This window comes from Miscanthus floridulus, chromosome 3, assembly GCF_019320115.1.
Source record: "Miscanthus floridulus cultivar M001 chromosome 3, ASM1932011v1, whole genome shotgun sequence".
NCBI lineage: Eukaryota > Viridiplantae > Streptophyta > Magnoliopsida > Poales > Poaceae > Miscanthus > Miscanthus floridulus.
This window is the reverse complement of record NC_089582.1, coordinates 55,335-73,929: the sequence shown is the minus strand read 5'-3', so window position 1 is coordinate 73,929 and position 18,595 is coordinate 55,335. Positions and strand designations below refer to the sequence as shown.

The window sequence follows — 18,595 nt, the reverse complement described above, 5'->3', positions numbered from 1 at the left end:
AGACAAGACGAAGGAAACTAAAGCAAGGCGTGTGAGCGACCATGCGCTGACAGTTCCTTTCGTCGCTTTAGCCTTTACAAATCCGCACGGTTTCTACATGTTGGTAGAACAGGCGTCTAACAGAGCATGCCCCATGTACGGATGCTGTTGTTTAAGCGAATTCTCTTTGAATTCGAAAATTTCATGTTTTTCATTCAAATTTATTTCCATACCACATTTCAGGGACGACATATACTACTCTTATTTAACGACACATCAATCATTTTATATATCACCTACCCGCCTCCATCGGTAATGCATGTTTCATGTGTCAAAAACAAACATTGATTACAAGGCACAGATATTTTTAATCACATGTACTGACACTACCAAAATAAGATGGATTAGGTCCTCATGCATTTTGCATTGTACGTCTATGCTACATTCATATTTGGACATGAAAAGGCCTCCTCTCTGGCCAATGTTTTTGGATGTATTGTTGGGTCCTTTCCATTCACTTACCTTGGCCTACCCATGGGCCTCACTAAGCCACAGGTGAAAGACTATGCTCCTCTAATCTGTAGAATTGAGAGGAGACTGTCAGCCAGTCCACAATTCCTTTCCTATGCTGGTAGGCTTCAGTTGGTGAATTCTGTGATTTCCTCCCTTCCAACATACTACATGTGCTCACTAAAGCTCCCAGTCACTGTGATTGATATCATTGACAAGCATAGGAAAAACTGTCTCTGGAGGGGAAGTGATTTTAGAAAGAAGGGATATAACTTAGCAGCTTGGGATTTAGTCAGGAGACCCAAGAGTAAAGGTGGCCTAGGAGTTATTAACCTGAGTCTACAGAATGATGCTCTTTTGTTAAAACAGCTGGACAAATTCTATAGAAAGGAAAATATTCAATGGGTTAATCTTATCTGGGGTAAATACCATCGTGCTGGTGTTCCACATCTTGCAAGAGAAAAAGGCTCATTTTGGTGGAAGGATATTTTGAGGTTGCATGCCCAATTCAGAGGAGTTGCCACTTGTGCTCTAATAGAGGTGACACTGTTAGTTTCTGGGATGATCTCATTGATGGGAAAATCCACTCTCAGGTGTTCCCCAATTTATTCATATTTGCAAAAGAACCAGGTATCTGTCTTTGGAAGCTGAGAAGTGCAGAGCAGCTGCTTGACTGTTTCAGAATTCCCATGTCCAGGCAGGCTTATAATGAATTCTTAGATTTGCAGAATGAGTTAACTCAGCTGCAACCTGTACTCCCAGATGTCAATGACTGTTGGAGTTTTATTTGGGGCTATCAGAAATATACCTCGAGTAAATATTATCAGTACCAGTTCTCCTCCCTGCAACCTCACAGATCTATCATATGGATTTGGAAGACTAAGTGCATTCCAAAAATAAAATTCTTTGCTTGGTTGCTGTTGAATGATAGGCTGAACACCAGAAATATGTTAAGAAGAAGAAACAAGTTCCTAGAAGAGGGATATAACTGTGTTTTATGTCAGAATAGCATGGAGGAAACTATTGAGCATCTATTTTTTTACTGTCCCTCGGCTACTAGCAGATGGTTTGCCTTGGGGATCATTTGGGATGAGAGTGCAAATATTCATGAGAAGTTGTACATTGCTAAACAAGGATTTATGCAACCTTTTTTTTCATGGAAGTCTTCATGATTGGGGCCTGAAGGGCGGGCCTGGTGCAAGCGGTAGAGTCTTACCGCCTGTGGGTCCCGGGTTCGAGTCGCGGTCTCCTCGCATTACACAGACGAGGGTAAGGCTTGCCACTAACACCCTTCCCCAGACCGCGTACAGAGCGGGAGCTCTCTGCACTGGGTACGCCCTTCATGATTGGGGCCTGGTGCCTATGGAATGAAAGAAATGACTTAATCTTTAATGGGAAAGTCCCAAATTTCATCTCCTGGAAGTCTGCATTCAAGATAGAAGTTACTGCACACCTCTTCAGGATCAAGCAAAGTCTCCATCAGTCTGTTCTCTTGTGGCTGGATGCTCTGTAATTAGTTGCTGGCTGTTCTGTAGTCCTTTGTATAGCTAGCTAGTTGCTGCTTTTTCTTTCCTTCCTTTCGTGGCTAACCTCTGGTTAGACACTTGTTGTAAGTTTTGTCCTGTAAGACTTCTTTACTCTTTTTATTAATTCTAAGCCGCCGGGGGTTCATACCCCACAGTTTCAGTTCAAAAAAAAACATACCATGGCCGCTCTGGTTCATAGACACTAACTAATTAGCCATTAATTTTGATGCAAACTCTACAAAGAATGTAAGAATGTCATATTCTTACTGTCTAGGGACAATACAAAGATCAAACAAACACTCCCTCCCCCTCCTTTGTATGTTGCGATTTTTTCAAGCTGGTGCTTCAGACATCCCTTGTCTGAATGGAACAACTTGGGGAAGATGGTGATGTTATAGTCAGCCTCATGTTTAAATACAAGCAGCTTAAGTGATTATTTTTTAAAATCATTTGCAGAAGCGGTTGGCTTAGTCGGCCACCCTCTAGCAGTAGGTATTTTCAGAGGCGATCGTTTAACCACTTGCCTTTGAAATGCTCGCGATAGTTTTTATATGCGGGACTTGGCCTAGGTCCACCTGGCATAGTGCATGGCTAGAGTGCATTTGTTCACAAAAGGATGGGAGGTCTAGAAAAGCTATTTTTATAATAGTGGGCCAGTGGTACCTCTTGAAGTCTACTCCCTCCGTCCTACAAAAACTATAACCTTGGGATTCAAAAATTCTCCCAAAAAGAATGCACCTTACATAGATCAGGTGGATCCACTTGCTTAAAAGAACCATCTCAAAGCTCACGCCCATCTATCTCACCTCTACATGACCACAAACTACCGCACACACGCATAAAAAAATCAATTGCACAGATCCTATTTTGAGCTTTGTTCATGCCGCACGGCCACGTAGTAGCCTTTCTACGGGTATTTTTGTAACTTAACATCTACTATTGGTTTCCGTGTCCCATTCTTAGATTGCATTCTTTGTGGGACAGAGGGACCGAGGAAGTAGAGAGCAGAGACAATGATAGCCCGAATTGGACAAATGAACAAACATAGGCCTTGGTTAACCTGAGTGATTTTTGTTTATTTATTTATTACTTCCTGTTTGAACTATAGTGTTCCACGTAGTCAGGGAGCAAGTGGGTATCCAGTGGTGGTTCTCATTCACCACACCACTATCTTAGCTTATTTTAGTTCTATTTTTCATGCTTATTTGATCTGATTAGTTCAACTCGACAAGTTTTGGGTCAGCTTAATAGCCTAGAGATATCGAAACTTGCATCATATGGCTACAATGCGACTTTATTTTCAAACTTGGCATTGACGTGCCTTGTGGTATCCAAGCCACTGTTATTGTCGAAAAGGAAGTGGCAGTAGGAGTCAGGCAATGCTGATAGTTACTAATATCTAGCCGGCTGGGACGTTGCTTGTTACTCCCTCTATTCTAAACTAGGAGACGATTTTGCTTTTCTAAATACATTACTTTAACTATGTATATATCTCGATATAGTATCTGAGTGCATAGCAAAACCTTAGTATTTGAAAGAGCCAAAACGTCTTATAATTTTGAATGAGAGAAGTACAATCCATAGTAGCAAACAACTTAAACATTCTTGCCACGAACATTGTGTATATATATTAGATGTTCCTCAACGTACAATGATTCCGAGTAATTGAGTATTACCTCAACCGTTAGTGAATGTCAACAACGACGGCAACCCAACCAGTGAGTGTGAGGTTGATTGCCGACAAATACAACAGTGCGAAGGGAACAATATAGGCAGTCTTGTACAGCGGCAACGAGAGCAACAACAGCATCATTACAAAAAAAGATTAACCAAACAATTGACAACAGTGCAATAGGTTCCTTTCAAAGTACGGACCTCCTTTTCCAAATCCAAACTTCTCCATGACAAGCCTCCTTTGAAATGCAGAATTTATTTTTCTCCCAATCATTGTCGAAGATAGGACACTCGGACTGAATATTGTGCCATTATTTCCTGTATTCCGAGAGACACACAAGCTGAATTCTTCATCTGACCACCCGTTTGAGAAAATGGCGGGGGAGAAGACAGGCGCGAGGTAGACAACGGGTTGCGCATTTCCCAAACATGTGACCTGTCGCACATTAGCGTCGTCCAACAAGAATCCAACTTCGACCAGTTCGGTTGCAGATGAATTTGCTGGTGAATTAATTTCCATTGTCAGCTGCACCAAGGGTAGTCAACCTCAGTTACATCCATTAGTTGGTTTGGGGTCTATCATCAAGGCTCTCTCTCTCTCTAAGTATTAAGAGCTATTCCAGTACGAAACAAAGAGTTAGCACTGGCTGTTCTTCCTTTTTTTTTAGTCGGGTATGGTTCACCCAACCAAGGTAACGTGAAATTTCAGACAAATGCGTTGGCTCCCTGATCTTTGTGTCCGGTGCTGCCGGACACATCTTAATCGCGGTGACGTAAGGAGTTGCGAAATAAACCTGGCCTAGGGCTTGGGATGGCACGCTAGCTGAGTCTGAGGTGTTTCCTTTTCCTGCTTCGTACAAGGGATGAGACAAAGAGAACCAAAGCCCACGATGCACCAAAGATTTCCTTGTCCCGTTGATTTTACCCTTTTGCGAGATCTAGAAAGTTCTGCATAGTAATCAAAGCTCTAATCATAGTTCCTTACTCCCTCCACCCATTTTAGGCTTATTTTGATTATATAAACATCAAATAGTGAGTTTTGATCAAGTATTAGTCAAATTATATGCACGTTTGGTGTACAAAGTTAATGGAAATTAAAGTCCAATGTATGCACGTAAAAAAATACCCATCTCCGTTAATCATCAGGAGACATGTCTCCTAAAATCTTTTGTTAGTAGCGTTGGGTACATTATGAAATATTTTCATAATTTACATCTTCAATGTGATGATGTTAATACTTTTGTTTATATAAAATCCGATTGAACTTAGCATAGTTTAAGACAAACTCGCATCCTTTATATTTCAAGACAGAGGAGGAGTAGCAACTAAGAATTAGAAAGAGTGAATCCAAACAGACATGGTATGCTAACTGCTAGCAAAAATTAGCAATGTAGAGATTGCTTTGCTAAAACTTACTTAGCATGCTAATTTTAATGGATCCACACAAAGGCTCTACTACTTGCCATATTCCCTATTGTAGTATTGTTTGATGTTACCCGTAAACAACAGGGCGTCAGTTGAACGTTAACAATGATGGCACCAGTGAAGTTGATTGCTTGCAGTATGCGAGGATGCGAAAGAGTTGGTGCACGCGTATGGACCGTTGTAAATGTTGGATTCGCAAACGGTCTACTTAAAACAACCTAGTCCTATATAGGCTGGTCTATGGACCAATGTACTTGCATCCTTATTAAGTACTTGATCGAGTAGGCAAAGGACAAATAGGCAGCCTAGTTAGTGGTGGATATCAAACCAGCTTGACTCGTACGAGATTGAAATTAAAAGAAGTTTGCTAGTCTTTAATCCAAGCAAATGGCAACATAAATCCATGTCTAGGCAGGAGCGTCACCCGTGTGCTGGCGCCAGAGGTCGGCCAGGTGGAAGACAGACAGACAGAGTCACCGGAGTCAGGGACTCAGGACGACTGGAATTGGACTGTGGCGCTGGGCCAACTGGAGTTGGGCTCCCGGCCTGCTGATTGCCCTGGCTCATTCGGCCAGCTTGTTATCTCTAATAACAGCTAAACTTGTTCAGAAAATACAACGAGCCAAGCTGAGCTAGCCAGCGCCAGCGGATTCCTGATACAGCGGAATCTGTTATGCTAACAAAGTAACAAGCATGCTTATATCTACTGTGCAAGTGCACGATTCCAAAATTACCGCATTGTAATTATCTCTGTCAGACCCCACCTATTTTCTCGTCATGTTCGCCTGCACGGCTGCAGCTACTACAACCTGATTGAATGCCTTCTTGGCTTCTTCTGCAGAGTCTGGAAGGTTGATCGTCACATCACTTCTACTTCTTTGCCTGCCTTCTCGCTGCTCCAAGCAAGAGGACCTTGCCTACCAGCCCGGTGTTGAGCACACAAACCGCTGCCACCGCACCACCAACCACCACCCACTTCCAGTCGAAACCATGCTGAACCGCTTGGGAGCTGCCATCCGCGTCACTGGTTTCATCTGCCATGGAGATGTCTTGATCCAACGGACCATCTGAATCCGTGATGGATATCTTGGTGGTCACTCGAGCCATGATGGCGCTGTGTGACAGGGTGTTTTCTGTCTCTCTCATTTGCTGATATGCTCTGAATCCAGACTGGAGTTTCTTCACAGCACCCCACATGCCGTGACGGACAGCAACCCTGGCGACATCTTTTGGTATGCCCATGTCCTCGTAGTGAACCAAAGTTACTTCACACGCAGATTGCTGACCCACATGTTTAGGCGATTGAACTGCATTTCACAAACAAACAATATGATTATAGCATCAAGGTCTAAGCATTTGTGTCCATGCTTGACTGCAAACCTTTCATGTTCAGAAAAAAAAACAGCGCTCAAGACAACATAATGATACTAAGAAAAAGAGTTACCAGCTCTAATACGCCAACTTGAGAAGTACAGCTCCACACGCCTCGGCTTTTCTTTCTTGGGCAATGATGGATATGGGACACCCTGCCAAATGGAGGTTGCTGAGCGCTCAGATATATGCACTTACGTAGGATGTTGGCAAACACTTTCAACACACAGCAATATTAATGTATTGAAATCCCTGGAATCTTATCCATATTTCACAAACATGCCAGACAAGGCAGCATGTCGCTCTAATATACGGAGACCTGAGTTTGATTTCTCAGCAAGATGTGTGTGAAGTTTAACAATAATAGCCAGAAAAAAAATGTTTGCATTATGTTGGTTCAATCTTAAAGATACTGATGAAACTATGCAAGCAGTTCAATTGAAAAGACGCTGATAGGTAACTTCAACACATCATGCAGTCATATAATAAAACGGTTTACTATCTGAGTAGTTAATAATTTTGGGTTACTGTTTTGTGGATGGCAAAAAAGAAAAAAAGAAAATTCATGAAAATTATCATGCTTTTGGAAAACAAGCATTTATATTAATTACAAGGCCGCTTCTGAAAAAATTCTGCAGACTAAGTTCAAACAGTAGAGAAGAGCAAAACAAGAATGTTATAGTAAGCAATCTCTCGGAGAAAAAAGGGGTAGAAAAGGAACATAAATTTCATGCAATAGGTACGAGCTATAAGTAAAGCATAACCATTGAGCAGGTTGTGTCAGTTATACAATTATATGAATCTTTTTTTCAGATAATGGAGGGAGCATAACATTACATGAGTAAAAGTATCTGTTAGTAAATACTGTGTACACATACCTTTGTAACACAATAGTAAGTCTTCCCTGATTCCCATATGCGTCCTCCAAAGATGTATTCACGGTCACTGCAAAAGAATGGGAACTAGAAAACAAACAGCATGTTGGAATTGAGATTTTAACATGAAGGTACACAGGGAACAACAGAAGCTGGATACCTTTTTTATCCAGTGGACAATTGTTGCTCCACTCTGAGGGAACTCATCCAAAGTTTTGGAGTATGCAAGCATTGGATCCCACTTTAGACGAAAATCACCATCCCAGAAGAAATCTCTAACTAGTTCAGGAGTAGCATCCTCAAAAATAGTGCGGCTGCAGTACATAATAGGTCCCTCCTAATAAATACATTTAAAATAAACTCAGGAGATGTACACAAAGATATTATGGTAAAATATGTAGTCATGACACAGATTTACAGCGATTTTCTAATTGTTCATGCCAGTTTATGTAGATTAAGAAACAAAAAAAGGTGATCGAACAATCGAGTTTGAGAATTCCAGTTTCAGTTGAAAAGGCTAATATTACCACCTCTCATTTCTATTTCTTAGTCTGTTTAATTTCAGATTATGTAGATTCAGTAAAGAACATGCTAGAATCTAACAAAGGTACACTAAACACTTCAACGGACACATCATGTGTAATCCACTGGCCAATGAAATGATAGTATGTACCATGAGGGGAACTGAAGAATGGACTTTCAAAAATTAGAATCCTAGTCCTTTGCCATTTTAATTGAACACCCAGAATTATTTCAGCCTGTTCGGCTGGTTGGGCTGGATCGTGGATTATTTACTGCTGGTTGGTTTGGCTGGTTTGGTGTGAGAGAAAAATACTGTTCTAGCTTATAATCCACGATCGTATACGATCGTTTACGGCCTGCCGAACAGGCTGATTCTTTGCAGTACCTTTTATAATATCCTATATTATTAGGATTTTTTTTTTCACAAGCCACTGGAAAGACTAACCTCAGGCTCACGCCGCCAGGCCTTGTAGGTCATGTTGGAGGTTGTGCGCTCCATCAAATTCTGCCAAGCCGTATCCCCACTTTCCTTGTTATCTAAAAGTTGCAGAAGATGTTCTAGGTCCTTCTCAGTGACAGTATCTTGGTCGCCCTCAAAAATTGTCCTGTTGATAAGAAAAAAATTAAAATTGAACTAAGTTTTCACTGCAGAAGAATATAGGAAAATTGTGGTGCATTCTTATGTCTAAAAGAACAAGTCGTGTGGTCCTGTTCTACTTGCATCTACTGCCACAAGTTCCTAACGTCACTCTATGCCACTAATTCAAAACACAAACGCGCAAACCCTATGGACATGTGTCAGTTCATCGAGTCAGCTGGAATAGAGTAATTTTCATGAGGGGGAAAAAAATATCAAATCTCCTAAACCGCCTTCAACACAAGGACAGGGTCGCCCCTGAATGAACCTCAAGGTCATCAATTCAATTCCGAACTGACAGTTGACAAGACTGATAGGCGCTGCATTTCCGCCTCCTAGCCGGCCAACCCCGCCAGCCACAAGAGAAAATAGATTGAACCCCTAGACGCAGACGCTGACCTGCCGTCGGCGCAACCTGCGTCGCCCGGGGCCGCGACGGCATGATCCTCGGGGGAGGTGGCTTTGTCCTGGTGCTTGCCTCTGCGGCGGCGGTGGCAGCGGAATGCGGAGGAGAGGAGCCTGGGCGCGACGGAGCAGGCGGAGAGCGCGGTGCAGGCGAGCCAGAGCCTCCGGGCCCCGAGGCCCGGCGGCACCCAGAACCAGAGGATGCGGAGGCGGCTGCGGAGGCCGAGGAAGAGCAGCCCCGTCCAGCGCGGGCGCCAGGACCAGCCGACAGCGAGGCCGATCATGACGGCGGCCCAGATCGGCACCGCGCAGAGTAGAACGTCGACGGCCAACTCCGCCACCGCGGGGCGCCGCAGCAGCGCCACCGCCTCCTCGCACCACCCCACCATTGCTGCGCTGGAGCTGGAAGCTTCCGCCCCTGCTCCCTGATCCCTTTCTCCAATCCCTCTTTTTTTTCCCCTTTTCTTCCTCGATCGACGAGAGGGGGCAGACGAGCTGGGAGGGGGAGTTGATTTTGGAGGAGGTTCCTGCCTGCGCGCGCGTGTGACGTGTCAATAGCGGCGGAAGAGGACAGTTGGCGGGCGGACCCACGTGTCGGTGGCACCGCGCGTCCAGCCGTGTTTTTCTTTACCCGCTAACCAAGGTTTTCATTTTCGAAAATTAAAATTTATCGGGGTCATTGATAAAGAGGATAAACAGGATATATCGAAAATATCAGACCAAATTCAAATAAAATCTAATTTGAATTTAAGTAAATTTAAATAAAATTTGTACGAAAAAGATAGATATTTCCTTATCGGCACCTACGGATAAAGAGAATATATCGAAAATATCAGGAGATTTCGGCCGATATTGAAAACCATGCCTACAACTATATACTCACCGTTTTATATTATAAAAAATGGTTAATTAGATCATGCCATGATAACGCCGTGTCTTTTTTCCAGCACTGTTTTAGGTAAGTGCTTTGATAAGAAGAAATTAGTATATTTAGGGTCTGTTTGGTTTCTGCAGGACCTCCTAAAATTTCTGTCATATCGAATGTTTGGATACATGCATGGAGTAATAAATATAGACTAATTACGAAACTAATTGCACAACTTGCGACTAATTTGCGAGACGAATCTTTTAAGCCTAATTAGTCCATGATTTGATAACGTAGTGCTACAGTAACATATGCTAATGACGGATTAGTTAGGCTTAAAAAATTCATCTTGCAAATTAGCATCCATCTATGTAATTGGTTTTGTAATTAATCTATATTTAATGCTCCTTATTAGTATCTAAACATTCGATGTGACATGAATTTTATGAGCGACTAAAGAACCAAACACCCCCTTATTAGCAAAGTCCGCACTTAGGAATTCCAAGGCTCCCATTCCGCCCTGTTCATTTGAACTTATCAGCCCGTTTTATTAGCTATGGTTACTTTTCTCTCACAACAAAACAACATCAGCCAACTTATCAGCCATAAAAATCATCAGCCGAACAGCCCGTAGCCGTAGCCCGTAGTCAACATGGCCCAACGGAATGCATTGAAAATCATAGCCGTAGCCACTAGCCAACATAGTTCCAGGGCCGGTCAAAAAACCACTGTTGTGCCCTTTGATTCCCAAGGGGGCACGAGAGAAATCGGCGACGCGGCTGCCTGCGTTTCATAGCGGGAACTGACAGGTCACTCCAGATTTCTTTACATTCTACTTTCGGGGTACTAGCGTCCGGACGTTCGACGTCTGCAGCGTGTCCGGACGCATCACCAGTCCTCGGACAACCGAACCATGGGCTAGCATCGTGACCCACCAATGGGACCATCTCAGCATCCCACGTAAAATAGAAAACTAAAGGGGACCGAAGCGCTACCTGCCCGCGTAACGGAAGAGGACAGCGTGCGCTCGCGTTCACGCCGCAATCCCCTAACTTGTCTCGTCCACCGGCCCTCACTACGCCCCTCCGCAATCTAAGAAGGATGCAAGGCAGCAGAAGCTAGAAGGCGAGGAGGAGACACCAAGGCAAGGTAGTAAAAAGTGAGAGGGAGATGCAACACCGATCTACATTTAAAACATCCAGATACAACACTTGCACATACGTTTGAAGATAGATGAAACATTTAAAACATGTGACTGAAACACTTGCAAAAACACCTGAAAAAAAACACTTAGAAACAATTGCAACACATACGCAACATCCACATAAAAACGTTTGCAACATATGTGTAAAACATATGCAACATCCAGATAAACACACTTGCAACGTACGCCTGAAAAAATAAATGAAACATTGGGAACAGACGTTTGCAACATATGTGTACAACCATTGCAACATATGCAACATCCTGATCTACTTTTGCAACATCCATATGAAACCCTTGCAACATACCTCTGAGACATATGAAACACTTGAAATATATGCTTGCAACATGCGCTTTTAGCGAAAGCATAATGTCACCTTGCTGCTTGGACGAATGGAGCCCATCGTTGTGGAGCTCGACACTGTGAAAGTACAATCAAGCCCTAATTGTGGGTTTTGGTGATAATGACCACACAATTAGAGAACTAATGAGATTTATCGAAATGACAAGCAAGGAATTCATGTTCGAGGATGCTACACAAAACGGAGAAGCCCCGAATTATAAATGTAGATGGCTTCAAACTCAAAGGAGGTTTAAATTCTTTTATATTTTGAATTTGAGTATAGAAAAAGCCATACTATAAAGGGGGACATAATGCTTAAGCTAATATGTTCTATCAAGTGCTCAAACATACACATGCATCCTCAAATTCGCAGCTAAGACAATCTACACTTTACTCTTACCCTTGTTGTCTTGCGTGGTGCGGCACTGCCGCACCTAAAGAGAGGCACTGCCGCACTCGAACCACGACACTGCCACGACTTAAGTGACCGTTGGGGGCTAGGGGGTATTTATACCCTTCCCCTTCCTCTCCAATGGCTCTCGGCCTCTTCTTCCTTACTCTAGCACGCCCAAAACAGAAAAGAAGCCCTCTCTCTTCCTCCATTAGTGACCTTGAGCCCTCAAGCAAATCCATTGATTTCTCCATCAATCCTTGAGAGAAAAGGGTCCAAAACTCAATTAGAGAGCAGCTCCATTGATTCCTCAACTCAAAAGGGCACTTGGTTCACGTTTTGACCGGCGGTTGTGTTTGTTACTCTTGGAGCTTGGCACTTAGTCGGCTAGAGCGTCGCCCGTGGAGCTTGCCAACTTATGTGGCAGCCCCATGAGGTTTGTAACCGTCTCTTGAAGCTAGTATGCTCACCCCTCATCTTAAGAGTTAAGTCTCTTGACTTGAGAACGAAGAATGGTTGGAAAGCCCTAAGCCTTAGTGGCTAACCTCAACAACATGGAGGTAGCCAAGCCTTGGCGGTGAGCCAAACCACAGAATAAATTATTGTGTCACTTGTGCTTTGTAAGGAAAATGGATCCTAGGCCCATTTACTTTGGATTTTGGTGTTTGATGACTAACACAACCAAATTGGACTAATGAATTTGTAAGTATTTGTTTTGTAGTTCAATAGGGTGTAAGACGTAACTTGGACAAAGGCGACATGATGATCCGATGATCAACACCTCAAGCAAGACCTTAGGAGCACAAGAGAAGACCCAAGAGATCAAGCAAAGTCCAAGCATGAAGATTGGAACCAAGCCGTACGCAAGATCGTGAAGAAACGAGCTCGCAGAGGCGACCGGATGTTGGACCGGACGCTAGTGGCTCGGCAGTCGGGACAACCGGACGCTGGACCGGTGGCTCGGTAGTCGGGACAACCAGACGCTGGACCGGTGGCTCTGGAGTCAGGACAACCAGACGCTTGACCGGTGGCTCTGCAGTCAGGACGACCGGACGCGGGCGGCAAAACCGACCGGACGTAGGGAAGCATCGTCCCATCGAGTACAGAGAGGTTCTAGAATGGCGAAACTGTGACCGGACATGTCTGGTGGCAGGTAATCAGATGCTGGCAGCGTCCAATCAGTGGTTCACAGTTCAATGGTTGGGACGACCGGACACGTCTGGTCAGGACGATTCAGCGTCCGGTCAGTAGCAGTTTCGCGGGAATTCGACCCCAACGGCTGCTTTCTCAGTGGGGCTTATAAATACAACCCCCAACCGGCCATTTGAGGTAAGTGGAGCAAAAGAAACATACCAAGGGTGTTGATACACCATTTTAGTGATCTCCACTTGTATAGAGCTTAGTGATTCATTAGGTGATTAGCGTAGGTGCTTTGCGAAGTGCTTAGGTTGATTAGACCACCGCTCATGCGCTTGCTCTAGGTTTAGGCCTAGTGTTTAGTGAGGTTTGCATACCTCTTACCACTTGGTGCTTGTGAGCACCATTGTTGTACATCGGAGGGGCTTGAAGTCTTGCGAGATCACACCAACCACGTTTGTGGTGTGGCCGCCACCGTGTACCGGAGGGAACAAGGCCCACGGCATTTCGGCCGGAAGCTTGATAGTGAAGATGGCGGGGAGCATCCGGGAGAGGCTTGCTGGAAGGCACGTCGGAGACCCACTTGCGCGTGGGGAAGGTCTAAGGCTATCCACAGAGTTACCCGATCGGGAGCTTGGCCCTTGCGAGGGATTCCTTGCAAGGTGCTCCAACGAGGACTAGGGGGAAGCTTGCGCGCTTCTCGATACCTCGGTAAAAATACCAGAGTCGTCGACGGGAGTTTGCATATCTCTACCTTGCTATTTAGCTTCCGCATTTACATTGTTTACTTTACTACGTTTGCGGTAGAGATAGCAACTCACTAGCAAAACCATAGTTGCACATCTAGATAGTTCATCTATTCCATATGTTTTGCTAGAGTTAGAAAAAGAGGCCATAGTTTTGTAGTAGAATTTTTAAGTTGTCTAATTCACCCCCCCCTCTTAGGCGTCACGATCCCTTCAATTGGTATCAGAGCCGGTTGGCTCAATTTGGACCTTTGGCTTAACCGCCGTTGAGCCGACGCTATTTAGAGTGGTTGGGATAGATACCGCTAGGCCTTCGCACTTTGATGGCACTAACTTCCCATACTATAAAGCTAGAATGGCTTGCCACCTTGAGGCAGTTGATTTGGGTGTATGGAGAGTCACTCGTGATGGGATGAAACCCATCAAGAATCCCGAAAAACCCATAAAGAGTGATGAAAAAGAATTGCACTTCAATGCTAGAGCTAAAAATTGCTTGTTTGAATCACTTAATATGGATGTTTTTAACCAAGTATTCACTTTAAATACGGCACATGAAATTTGGTTAAAACTCCAAGAGCTCCATGACAGCACAAGCAATGTCAGTGAGCAAAAACATTGTCTAGCAAAGCAAAACTATGATTCCTTTACTATGAATGATGATGAGCTTGTTCGTGATATGTATTCTTGTTTGAATCTAATTATCAATGAGCTCCATTCTATAGGATTATTAAAGCTAGATGATGCAGACATCGTGAGGAAGATCATCTCCGTGCTACCACAAAAGAAATATGCAAGCATCATCACCATCCTTCACAACATGGAGGACTTGAGCAACATGACCCCGGGCATAGCCATTGGTAAGTTAGTGGCATTTGAAATGTCACATAAGATGGGTCAAGAAGAAGCTTCTTCATCAAGCAAAGGCAAAGCTCTCGCTTGTAGCGAGAAAAAGAAGATGAGGAGGATGATGATGATGATAAAGATTCAAGTGATGATCAATCTTCCTCCTCCACCTCCGATCTTGATGAAGAATCAATCAAAGTGATCAACAAGGTGGAGAAGATGATCCAAAGGCTCAATGTCAAGGGTGTGCCCATCCAAATTCAATATTTCATTTTCACAAATCAAAGAAATGAGCAAAGAAAGAGAGGATGCTATGGATGCGGCGAGTTGGGGCACTTTGTGGAAGTTTGTCCAAACAAGCCCACACCCAAGACAAAGAAGAAGGCATGCAAGAACCAAGCCCTCACATCAATAAGATCATGGGATGATTCTTCAAGTGAAGAAGAACCCCATCACAAGAGGCGAGGCCGCAAGCACTCATCATCAAGCTCTTCTTGTGTGTGCCTTATGGTACGAGGTAACGAAAGCTCTTCCTCTAGTGAGAGTGATAGTGATGATGATATGCCTTCTTATCATGAACTTGTGCAAGAAAATCTTAATTATGCTAAAGCTTGCACTAGTCAACAAAAGAAGCTCAAAAGTTTAAAAGAAAAGCTAGATAGTTTACAAAAAGCATACAAAACCTTGCTTGAATAATATGAGAACTTTGCTAATCTCAATGTTGAACTATCTACTAAAATTGAGAAACTTGAGACTAGTGTAACAACAAATGCATGCACAATCAATGATGAGCAACTCTTAAAGAAAAATGAAAAATTAAAAGAAAAGTTAGCTAGCTCACAAGAAGCATATAATAGTTTGCTTGCTAAAATGGAAACCATGTGCAAACATTATGATGAGCTAACTAATAAAGTTGCTAATCTTGAAGCCGTTAGCACAACCCCCACCAAGGCATCTAAAAAGAAAAGTTCTATCTTTAACATGTCTAAAAAGGATGCCTCTACTTCTTGTAATGATTTATGTTTAGACTCACCTTTGTGCAACCAAGTTTGTGTTGAGAAAGTTGTTGTAGATACATGCACACAAGAGGTTGCAAAGGAGAATGAGCAACTCAAGCAAGAAGTAGCTCGCCTCACCAAGGACTTGACTCAAATGAAAGGCAAGGCGAAGCAAACCCAACTTCATCAAGATAACACTGTCAAGGGAGTGAAGAAGCTTGATGAAGGACAAACCGTGGTTTGTTACGTGTGCCACAAGGAAGGTCACAAGTCCTATGAGTGCAAGGTGAAGAATGGGGGAGGAGCAAAGAAGAAGGAGAAAAAACAAACAAGCAAGCTCTCCAACACCTACACCAACAAGGTGGACAAGAAGGCCTCCACACCTTATCTCTTGAAGAAAAAGAAAAATGACAAGGTGGTGGCCATCAAGGTGAACAAGCAAGCCAACAATGGGGTCAAACGCTTTTGGGTGCCAAAGGAAATCATTTCAAACATGAAGAGCACCAAGAAGGTTTGGATCCCGAAAGAGAAGTGAGAAGTCCGTCGAACTTCGGGGAATTTGGAGACTTGGCAAAGTATGGGTGCATTTCATGTGGTGCATCATGATGGACAAAATCATTGCCAAGTGGGCTAGTGAATACTATGGACCCAAATTCCCCTTTCCATGTTAGGTAACTAGATGTTATTACTTTTTAATTGGTATATCTTGCAATTAGTTTTTCCTACAATTGGTATCTTTAAGCATCTAGTTACTCTTCATGCCTAGGTTTGCATTTGCATGCTTATATCTTTTGTCATGCATACACTAGGTATATCTTATGATAGGCTTGCTCGGTCTCTTTTTTAACCCTTAGAGCAAACCTACATGTTTCAAAATTGTTTAGGAGCACGGCACATAGCTTGTCTTACTATTGTTCATCTAATATGTGCCAAAGTCCAAATTGTAGATAATCTCTCTCGAATATCTATTTTGAAAATGATTCTCACATTCATGAGATGTCATCTTTCAAGTGGTATTTTTGTTTCTAAAATCAATGTGCATGATTTCTACAAAGTATTCTACATTTGTGTGCACTTATTTAGGGGGAGTAATTCTACAACTTGGATGCTTTGAGACTAACACTTTTTCAAATGGTATCAATTTTTCAAACCTATCACATGTGTAGTAGTCTCATTGTAAGGAAATTGGAGTCCCCAGAGTTAAGCATCATTCTTAAATTGGCATCATCATGTTGATTTCATTTTGACATTTATATGCTTTCTCCATGCATTATATAGATTAAATTCCCTTGTGCAATAATGTGCCAATTATGCATATACTTTGCTTTCTATCATATGTATGCATATATTTAGGGGGAGCTTAATCTATATAATGTGAGTCAAATTTTGTGACCTATTCCATTCTACATTCAAAGGATCACAAAGTTTGACCCTCCCTTGTGCCACTAATGTCTTCCTTTTCGGTGTTTGATTCCAAAGGGGGAGAATTTAGAGGACCAAAGGCAAGCATTAATAAGGTGTAATGGTTTGAAAAAGGGAGGATAGTGGATTATGGATTGCCTATGTATTGGAAAAATTTGTAGGAAGCAAGGCTTAAATCCATAATGCCACATGGGGACATTTGCAAGGGCAAGATGGTCTTCAATTGGTATCTAAGTAGGATATTCTAGCATCATATAACCTTGCCCTTTGCATTGCATCCTACCAAGTAGATAGTTTTTAAATTTGAAATTTTTTATTATTTGCTTGCTTTGGTCATGTTGGCATCAATCACCAAAAAGAGGGAGATTGTAAGGAAAATGGACCCTAGGCCCATTTACTTTGGATTTTGGTGTTTGATGACTAACACAACCAAATTGGACTAATGAATTTGCAAGTATTTGTTTTGTAGTTCAATAGGGTGCAAGACGTAACTTGGACGAAGGCGACGTGATGATCCAATGATCAACACCTCAAGCAAGACCTTAGGAGCACAAGAGAAGACCCAAGAGATCAAGCAAAGTCCAAGCATGAAGATTGGAACCAAGCCGTACGCAAGATCGCGAAGAAACAAGCTCGCAGAGGCGACCGGACGCTGGACCGGACGCTGGTGGCTCGGCAATCGGGACGACCGGACGCTCGACCGGTGGCTCGGTAGTCAGGACAACCGGACGCTAGACCAGTGGCTCTGGAGTCGGGACAATCGGACGCTGGACCGGTGGCTCTGCAGTCGGGACGACCGGACGTGGGCGGCGAAACCGACCGGACGTAGGGAAGCAGCGTCCGATTGAGTACAGAGAGGTTCCAGAACGGCGAAACTACGACCGGACGCGTTCGATGGCAGGTGACCGGACACTGGCAGCGTCCAATCAGTGGTTCGCGGTTCAACGGTCAAGACGACCGGACGCGTCCGGTCAGGATGATTCAACGTCCGGTCAGTAGCAGTTTCACGGGAATTTGACCCCAACGGCTACTTTCTCAGTGGGGCTTATAAATACAACCCCCAACCGGCCATTTGAGGTAAGTGGAGCAGAGGAAACATACCAAGGGTGTTGATACACCATTTTAGTGATCTCCACTTGCATAGAGCTTAGTGATTCATTAGGTGATTAGCGTAGGTGCTTTGCAAAGTGCTTAGGTTGATTAGACCACCGCTCATGCGCTTGCTCTAGGTTTAGGCCTAGTGTTTAGTGAGGTTTGCATACCTCTTACCACTCGGTGCTTACGAGCACCATTGTTGTACATCGGAGGGGCTTGAAGTCTTGCGAGATCACACCAACCACGTTTGTGGTGTGGCCGCCACCATGTACCGGAGGGAATAAGGCCTGTGGCGTTTCGGTCGGAAGCTTGATAGTGAAGATGGCGGGGAGCATCCAGGAGAGGCTTGCCGGAAGGCACGTCGGAGACCCACTTGCGTGTGGGGAAGGCCCGAGGCTATCCACGGAGTTACCTAACTAGGAGCTTGGCCCTTGCGAGGGATTCCTTGTGAGGGGCTCCAACGAGGACTAGGGGGAAGCTTGCGCGCTTCTCGATACCTCGGTAAAAATACCGGAGTCATCGACGGGAGTTTGCATATCTCTACCTTTCTCTTTAGCTTCCGCATTTACATTGTTTACTTTACTACGTTTGCGGTAGAGATAGCAACTCACTAGCAAAACCATAGTTG

At 43.7% G+C, this 18,595-nt stretch overlaps 1 protein-coding gene across 1 annotated transcript; it reads right to left on the bottom strand.

Moving 5' to 3' along the window:
- Positions 1 to 5,183: 5,183 nt before the first annotated feature.
- On the bottom strand, positions 5,184 to 9,541 carry LOC136544726 (uncharacterized). The gene is made up of 6 exons (XM_066536790.1): positions 8,919 to 9,541; positions 8,328 to 8,487; positions 7,521 to 7,697; positions 7,364 to 7,447; positions 6,559 to 6,640; positions 5,184 to 6,421 (listed from the first exon to the last, which is right to left on the bottom strand). Exons 1-6 carry the CDS (start codon positions 9,311 to 9,313, stop codon positions 5,985 to 5,987), a joined length of 1,335 nt encoding a protein of 444 aa, XP_066392887.1. The 5' UTR covers positions 9,314 to 9,541; the 3' UTR covers positions 5,184 to 5,984.
- Between the last annotated feature and the right edge of the window lie 9,054 nt (positions 9,542 to 18,595).